The 9,029-nt window shown below is 41.4% G+C and overlaps 1 protein-coding gene across 1 annotated transcript; it reads left to right on the top strand.

Annotated features, from left to right (window-relative positions):
- The first annotated feature begins 925 nt into the window (after positions 1–925).
- On the top strand, positions 926–4,569 carry LOC110948507 (zinc finger protein OZF-like). The gene is made up of 2 exons (XM_022190062.2): positions 926–1,135; positions 2,389–4,569. The coding sequence occupies exons 1-2, from the start codon at positions 1,033–1,035 to the stop codon at positions 3,888–3,890; spliced, it is 1,605 nt and encodes a 534-aa protein (XP_022045754.1). The 5' UTR covers positions 926–1,032; the 3' UTR covers positions 3,891–4,569.
- The last annotated feature ends 4,460 nt before the right edge of the window (positions 4,570–9,029 follow it).

The following is a 9,029-nucleotide window of genomic DNA, read 5'->3' on the forward strand; positions in this document are numbered from 1 at the left end:
TAACAGTGCTACCACAAACGTTAAAAATTAGAGGATGTGAGGTCATAGATTGTCACATGACCAGATATAAGGCCAAGGCGCAATCCCCTGTGCATTGTGGGTGTTGAGAGGAAGAGTTGAGAGAAGACATGGACACGCAGCCCAAAATGTGCATATGGTTTGACAGGCACACACGGTAATTGAATTCACCTTACTATTGTGTATCATTTGTATTGTTATGACTTGGAGAGGAGCATTTGGGTCATGTTGTGTTTTGTGTTTGTAGTTTTCACGATGTCCGAAGAAGAAGGAGAGATTAAAAATCTTCTAAAGACGTCCATATGAAGCGTGGTCTTTATGCATCAAACCAGTGCGCTTACAGCATGTGAATACACAAAATCACAGAAAATCTCACAAGGAGAAAAAAAAAATACAATAAATTATGATACTTGCCAAATTGAAAGCAATCACAAATCTGATTTATCCAGAGGTTTACATTAATCTTAAAAGTGGGGGATGTAAAGCACATCAATACTTTTAGTGGTAAATTATGATCATTAGTTGTTCGTTATTTTTAAAAATGGATAGCTTTGAGTGGTTGCTTCTGTTGGACCTTTTTATTTTGAAATGACTTACCGGGAAGCGTTGCCACTTGTCGTTGTCATTTTATCAAAAATAATTATGCTGCAGTTTCACAAAGTGTCCACCAGAGGGAAGCAAAGCTCCCGATAAAACACTCAAGTGAGCTACTTTCGGGTTTCTTTTAATAATTTACGTCTTTTTTTATGATTATTTATGGTTTTTAAGCAGAAGACAATAAAATATGCACAAAAAATTCTTAGAGAGAGATTAGATGGAAATTATAATAAACTGTGAATTTAATAAGAATATAGGAAAGAATGGAGAATAAAGGTGTCCCTGCAGATGCCTGCTTAAAACACCGCAGATACGTCAAAAATATCAGGAATGAAAACAGAGCGGATCTTCTTCCTGTTTCAGCTCTGATTGATTGATTTAACGGATCAACTGTGACTGGAATCCAGCTCAGACATTATGAACGGTTCTGTCCAGCAGCAGCGGAGTGGAAGTGTGTATTTGGAGGAGAAAGTGCAGAAGAAACGCCTCCATCAGGACGTCGTTCTGAAGCAAACCGCTGGTGAGAAGATTTAACTGTTAAACTGCAAACTGCTAGCTGCTGGGAGGGAGGGAGGCTGGAAGAGATGGTTCACATTCACACAAATCAATCCATAAATACCAACAGAAACGTTTCCTGTGATTAACTTTGTGTTGTCGGAAAGAAAAACAGATGGAACTTATCTTTCAGAGCGCAGTGTAGCACCCGGAAGCCTTTACAGCGCGCACATATCGAAGTTATTTTGTAGTCCACTTGGGAAAATGGCGTAACCATAGACTGTATATAAAGATGGAGTAGCATCTGGCTCCAAATTTGAAGCCCACCCGGAAGTGTCAAAAACTTGCAATATCACGCCATCCGCTAGGGTTGGCTCCAAAAAGCTTTTTCTCCATAGACCCCAATTCATTTTTGGAAAAAATAAAATTTGATAGACTGATTTTCTACAGCTCAGGATTTTTTTCCCGTTAGTTTTCATGGTCAAAATGAGAGATCAGGTGGCCGATCTTAAAATAAATCAATACTGAATTTTAAATAAATTGTTAAAGTTGGTGGAGCCAGGGGGCGTGGCTATACTTGATAGACAGCAACAGAAGCCTCTGTGGTAAAATGTGGGCGGGATAAGAGAGTCCTCAGCCAATCCTGCCCCGAGTTGCTCTCCGGTCCAGCCTGTTTGATGACGCTTTTTTCGTCACTGGCTCCAAAAATTCAAAACGGCGACCAGGAAGTAGCAAAATCCGGGCTTCATTTTCTCGGCGTTGAAACCAACGGGTGACGTCACGGTTAGTTCACGCCTGGGCTTAACTGGATTTACAAGATAAAGATGATGTGTTAGGTACATAATTTTGTTAAATAAAATCCAAAATATGCTTCAGCTTCTCTTTTAACTCAATCAAGAATCAGTTTAAATTGAGACTATATTCTGTAAAAAAAAAAAGAGCCACACCAATAACTTGTCAAAGAAACCACTTTTGTGAGTTATTTTTATGTTGGGTTAGACAGTTGATTTTGCAGTTTTGTGGACAGCTCCTAACGAAAGGCAAAATATGATTTAATAAGCAGTTTTCTTATACAAAACTATACCCCTTTCTCCTCTACAACTTGATCTCTAAGCTTACTTTACAATATTTTTTTATTGTAAAATGGATGAAGCACACATCTTACTATTACAATACTTGTTAAATCAGTTGCCACTATTTAAATAACACATTTGAAATAATATCTGTTGAGCTAAAGTGCTGTGCTGAAGTTATTGGTAATGTATATATGTGTTTCAGTTCTACCTGCAGATGAGCAGCAGCTGTTGGTGATTAAAGAAGAAGTTCAGCAGGATGCAGAGCTTCTAGACATAAAGGAGGAACAGGAAGACCTGTGGAGCAGTCAGGAGGGAGACCAGCGTAATGGACAGGAAGAAACTGATAACACAAGGTTCCCATTCTCTGCTGTTCCTGTGAAGAGTGAAGATGATGAGAAACCTCAGTCCTTACAGATTCATCAGAGCCAAAATGAAGACAACAGAGAGGAAACAAACAGCTCAGCTAAACAAGTGACAACAGAAAGTGATGGAGAGGACTTCGAAGGATCAGAAGCAGATGAAAAATCTGGTCCAAACAGTAATTTAAAACCAAATAGGGATGGCGAGGCTTCAGACTGTTCCGAGATAGAAGTCAGTATTGATGATGATGAGAAGGAGGAAGAGGAGGAGGAGGAGCTGGAGGATGATGACTGGCAGGAACCTTTGACAGATTCTGAATCTGAAACTAAAGACAGGGACAATGATCGTTTGACATCTGAGTCAGGTGTAAAAACCCTTAAAGAGTCACATCAGAGACACATGACAAGTCATTCAAAGAATATGTCTTCCAACAGTTTGGTTAATAATAACTGTGTCAGAGCGAAGGAAAATTCAGATTCAGAGACGAGCGTCAACACTGGAGAAAAACTATTTAGCTGTGTTCTTTGCGGTAAAAGATTTAAACAAAAACAAAATCTTAAGACACACACGCGAGTTCACACTGGAGAGAAACCATTTCGTTGTGATGTTTGTGGCAAAAGATTTAGACACCATGATAGTTTTAAGGCACACATGAGAATCCACACAGGGGAGAAACCATTTGTTTGCGGTATTTGTGGTGAAAGGTTTACACAACAACAAAATCTGACAAGACACGTAAGGGTTCACACAGGAGAGAAACCATTTGGTTGTGGTGTTTGTGGTAAAAGATTTACACAACAGGGGGTTCAGAAGCGACATATGAGAGTCCATACAGGAGAGAAACCATTCAGCTGTGATCTTTGTGGTAAAAGATTTACCCTGAAAACATATTTTAAGCAACACATGAGAGTTCACACTGGTAACAAAATATTTGCTTGTGACAGCTGTGGTAAAAGATTTAACAGGAAGGCACATGTAAAAACACACATGAGCGTCCATACAGGAGAGAGACCTTTTGGTTGTGATGTTTGTGAGAAAAAATTTAATCGAAAGACAAATCTCAAAACACACATGAGAGTCCACACAGGAGAAAGACCGTATGTTTGTGACATGTGTGGGAAAAAATTTGTTCATCACCACGATGTAAAGATACACATCAGAGTTCACACTGGAGAGAAACAGTTCAGTTGTGGTGTTTGTGGGACAAGATTTACTCAGCAGGGAAGTCTGAAGAGACACATGAGAGTCCACACAGGAGAGAAACCATTTGGTTGTGGTGTTTGTGGTAAAACATTTACACAGCAGGGAAGTTTAAACAGACACTCGAAAAGCCACACAGGATAGTAGTTGTACATTTTCAGGATTTTATATATATATATATATATATATATATATATATATAGAGAGAGAGAGAGAGAGAGAGACTGAATTATGTTGTTATTGTGTTTGTTTTGGTGATTTTTTCTGTAAATCACAATACATTAACAATTGCAGTGTAAGATGTCCAAAACTGATAGACATAAACATTATTTGTGTTGCAAGCTGTTAAGATTTATGAGGTTCTTTACAAAGCGTACCAAAAACAACATTTTAAAGGCAAAAGCTGATGTCACATATGCTTTAGATGATGAATTGTGAGTACACGCTGTTTTTTTTTTTGTGGTAATAGGACAAACTGTTGTTGAGCTAGAAACTGGGGCAAAGATGCCGAATGGAACCTAACTGAACCTTGTTTTATTTAGGACAATATCACACAACTTAATTCTGCACATGGTGCCATAAATTTTCAGAAGAAAATGATGAACACAAAAATGTGCAGATTAGGGTCTTTTCATGCCAGATGTAGTTTTAGTAGGTTAGCATCTTCTCATTTTTGCTTCACTTTGTGTTAATTATCAATAAGATAGAGCTTAGTTTTGTTTCTTTGTTGCTATGTGATTATCCTTTCTTTGGTCCCTGTTTTGAATGTATTCTGTCAGCATAAACGAACTGAACCTAAACAGAATTACAGCTTTAAAACTTACCCTGGATCATGGTTTGGATCAAACAGCTTGGCCTAAAGAAAAGACGTCTTCATCTGGATCAAAGTGAGCTGTGGTTCATCTTATTCATGGCTGATTACAAGAAGCTATAATTGGCTGGGGAGAGGGGTAATCCAAGTTTTAACCAAAAGTGAAATAGGTTCTTCCAGGCATACAATAGGTTTCCTAAAATATTTTTTCACAAGGCGTATGAACCAAAATGCATGTTTTCTGTATGTTACACAGCTGACATGTTCAGCTACTCTGTAATGCTGCTCTGTAATGAAACACTTACACAATTTGACCCTCAACATACACTGGGTACGGAAAGTTTTCAGACCCCTTGAAATTTTTCACTCTGTCATTGCATCCATTTGCCAAAATCAAAAAAGTTCATTTTATTTCTCTTTAATGTACACTCAGCACCCCATCTTGACAGAAAAAAACAATTGTAGAAATTTTTGCAAATTTATTAAAAAAGAAAAACTGAAATATCACATGGTCATAAATATTAAGACCCTGTGCTCAGTATTGAGTAGAAGCACCCTTTTCAGCTCGTACAGCCATGAGTCTTCTTGGGAATGATGCAACAAGTTTTTCACACCTGGATTTGGGGATCCTCTGCCATTCTTCCTTGCAGATCCTCTCCAGTTCTGTCAGGTTGGATGGTGAACGTTGATGGACAGACATTTTGAGGTCTCTCCAAAGATGCTCAACTGGGTTTAGGTCAGGGCTCTGGCTGGGCCAGTCAAGAATGGTCACAGAGTTGTTCTGAAGCCACTCCTTTGTTATTTTAGCTGTGTGCTTAGGGTCATTGTCCTGTTGAAAGGTGAACCTTTGGCTCAGTCTGAGGTCCTGAGCACTCTGGAAAAGGTTTTCCTCCAGGATATCTCTGTACTTGGCCGCATTCATCCTTCCTTCAATTGCAACCAGTCGTCCTGTCCCTGCAGCTGATAAACACCCCCACAACATGATGCTCCCTCCACCATGTTTTACTGTAGGGATTGTATTGGGCAGGTGATGACCAGTGCCTGGTTTTCTCCACACATAGCGCTTAGAATTAACACCAAAAAGTTCAATCTTGGTCTCATCAGACCAGAGAATCTTATTCCTCATCGTCTGGGAGTCCTTCTTGTGTCTTTTGGCAAACTCTTTGCAGGCTTTCATGTGTCTTGCACTGAGGAGAGGCTTCTGTCGGGCCACTCTGCCATTAAGCCCCGACTGGTGGAGGGCTGCAGTAATAGTTGACTTTGTGGAACTTTCTCCCATCTCCCGACTGCATCTCTGGAGCTCAGCCACAGTGATCTTTGGGTTCTTCTTTACCTCTCTCACCAAGGCTCTTCTCCCATGATTGCTCAGTTTGGCTGGACAGCCAGATCTAGGAAGAGTTGTGGTCGTCCCAAACTTCTTCCATTTGAGGATTATGGAGGCCACTGTGCTCTTAGAAACTTAAGTGCTGCAGAAATTCTTTTGTAACCTTGTCCAGATCTGTGCCTTGCCACAATTCTGTCTCTGAGCTCCTCGGGCAGTTCCTTCGACCTCATGATTCTCATTTGCTCTGACATGCACTGTGAGCTGTAAGGTCTTATATAGACAGGTGTGTGCCTTTCCTAATCAAGTCCAGTCAGTTTAATTAAACACAGCTGGACTCCAATAAAGAAGCAGAACCATCTCAAGGAGGATCAGAAGAAATGTACGGCATGTGAGTTAAATATGAATGTCGCTGCAAAGGGTCTGAATACTTCTGACCATGTGATATTTTAGTTTTTCTTTTTTAATAAATTTGCAAAAAATTTCTACATTTCTGTTTTTTTTCTGTCAAGATGGGGTGCTGAGTCTACATTAATAAGAAATAAAATGAACTTTTTTGATTTTGGCAAATGTCTGCAATGACACAGAGAGTGAAAAATTTCAAGGGGTCTGAATACTTTCCGTACCAACTGTAGTCAAGCAACTGCATACCCTAGTTTTTCCTATTATCTTCTTCAGAACACACTGTGGCGTCTCTCCAAAATCCAAAATCCACAGCAAATGTTCAAATTTGTCTCCACATTTGAGACTGTACTCAAATTATGACATACACCATTGCCAAAAGTATTCGCTCACCTGCCTTGACTCGCATATGAACGTAAGTGACATCCCATTCCTAATCCAGAGGGTTCAATATGACGTCGGTCCACCCTTTGCAGCCATAACAGCTTCAACTCTTCTGGGAAGGCTGTCCACAAGGTTTAGGAGTGTGTTTATGGGAATTTTTCACCATTCTTCCAGAAGCTCATTTGTGAGGTCACACACTGATGTTGGACCAGAAGACCTGGCTCTCAGTCTCCGCTCTAATTCATCCCAAAGGTGTTCTATCGGGCTGAGGTCAGGACTCTGTGCAGGCCAGTCAAGTTCATCCACACCAGCCTCTGTCATCCATGTCTTTATGGACCCTGCTTTGTGCACAGTCATGTTGGAAGAGGAAGGGGCCAGCTCCAAACTGTTTTCACAAAGTTGGGAGCATGGAATTGTCCAAAATGTCTCGGTATGCTGAAGCATTCAGAGTTCCTTTCACTGGACCTAAGGGGCCAAGCCCAGCTCCTGAAAAACAAACCCACACCATAATCTCTCCTCCACCAAACTTTACACTTGGCACAATGCAGTCCTACAAGTATGGTTCTCCTGGCAACCACCAAACCCAGACTGGTCCATCAGATTGTCAGATGGAGAAGTGTGATTGGTCACTCCAGAGAAGGCGTCTCCACTGCTCTAGAGTCCAGTGGTGGCATGCTTTACACCACTGCATCCCGCGCTTTGCATTGCACTTGGTGATGTACAGCTTGGATGCAGCTGCTTGGCCATGGAAACCCATTCCATGAAGCTCTCTGCTGAAGCACTGTTCTTGAGCGAATCTGAAGGACACATGAAGTTTGAAGGTCTGTATCCACTGACTCTGCAGAAAGTTGACCACCTCTTGGCACTATTCGCCTCAGCATCCGCTGACCCCGCTCCGTCAGTTTACGTGGCCGACCACTTGGTGGCTGAGTTGCTGTCGTTCCCACACACTTCCACTTTCTGTTATGAACCAAGAGGGTGAACCCATGAAGCAGGCTGCAGACAGGCAGGTGAATTAATATGATTTAATAAGGAAAAATATATACGTCAAACAAAGGTGCTAAAACGGGGAGGCAGAGAAAATAACAGGACGAGAAAAACTAAACAGAACTAAACTAAGGTGGACCAGACGGCCGAGGCAAACGTAATTAATAAAACTAAACTATTCGGGAAAGTGACTCACAACTGACAGGGGAATTCAGCAGACTGGGAGGGGGCCGAGTTGAGGGAGCCGATGGTGGAGATGTGACGAGGACAGGAGAAGCGGCAGATAATCCAAATGAGGGACAGAGTCCAGGGAGCAGGGAGGCAGGCAAGATAATCCAGAAGGAGAAGCAGAGTCCCGGTAGCAGCGTGTGTGTGTAGTGCTGAGCAGTGTGCATCTAATGGGAAGCAAGGAACAGGGTGGGGCGTGTGGCATGAGTCAATAATCCAATAGCGAACTAAGGAGAGAGCCAGGCTTTTATGCAGCGCTGATTGTTCATTCATGCCAGCTGTCCTTCCAGCACAGTCGCTCGTAATTAGTCTGATGAGCCCGCACACAGGAGTTGGAGGGGCCTGACACTTTCTTATAATACAGCTGACAGTTGACTGTGGAATACTTAGGAGCGAGGAAATGTCATGACTGGATTTGTTGCACAGGTGGCATCCTATCACAGTTCCATGCTGGAATTCACTGAGCTCCTGAAAGCGAACCATTCTTTCACAAATGTTTGTAAAAGCAGTCTGCATGCCTAGGTGCTTGATTTTATACACCTGTGGCCATGGAAGTGATTGGAACACCTGATTCTGATTATTTGGATGGGTGAGCCAATACTTTTGGCAATATAGTGTACTTTCAGGCCAGAAAGAAGTGGAAGGAGGAGGTTAAAAAATACATCAAAATCACAGAGATTTTTAGAAGAATGAACGGAGTTCTTACTGACTCTCAAACCAGCACATTTCCCCTGATTGTGTAACCAATCTAATGATTCTTGTATTTATCTACCAGAAATTTGACCATGTGGTCAAATTGTCTGAAATGTAGAAGCCCCAAGTAATCATACATGTAATGTCAGTTCCTACAGCATATTTAAGAGTGTTGTGAGAAGAGTGTTGAAAAGAATGGCTCACATACATCCATGGCACTACATATTAATGACATTTTCTGACACTCCTGTGTAAGATGGCTTAGACAGTGGTTTTTGGGCTGATTTAAGAATAACTTCAGCTGCATTTCAAACCCCAGCAACTTCCAGTTTCGCTGGAGATAGTTCGGTGCAAAGTGGCAGAGCAACAGCCTCCACATGTCCCTCCCGGTTTCTCTGCAATGTAGCACTTTCACTGGAGTCAAATGTTTTTTCTCTTGTGTGGATTCTCATGCATC

The sequence above is a fragment of the Acanthochromis polyacanthus genome, chromosome 19 (genome assembly GCF_021347895.1).
Source record: "Acanthochromis polyacanthus isolate Apoly-LR-REF ecotype Palm Island chromosome 19, KAUST_Apoly_ChrSc, whole genome shotgun sequence".
Classification (NCBI taxonomy): Eukaryota; Metazoa; Chordata; class Actinopteri; family Pomacentridae; genus Acanthochromis; species Acanthochromis polyacanthus.

Bases quoted from the DNA above. Each gene is read 5' to 3' on its own strand.
- LOC110948507 (XM_022190062.2), top strand. From the start codon at position 1,033: ATGAACGGTTCTGTCCAGCAGCAGCGGAGTGGAAGTGTGTATTTGGAG. The intron at 1,136-2,388 runs GTGAGAAGATTT...TATGTGTTTCAG, and splicing joins CGTTCTGAAGCAAACCGCTG to TTCTACCTGCAGATGAGCAG.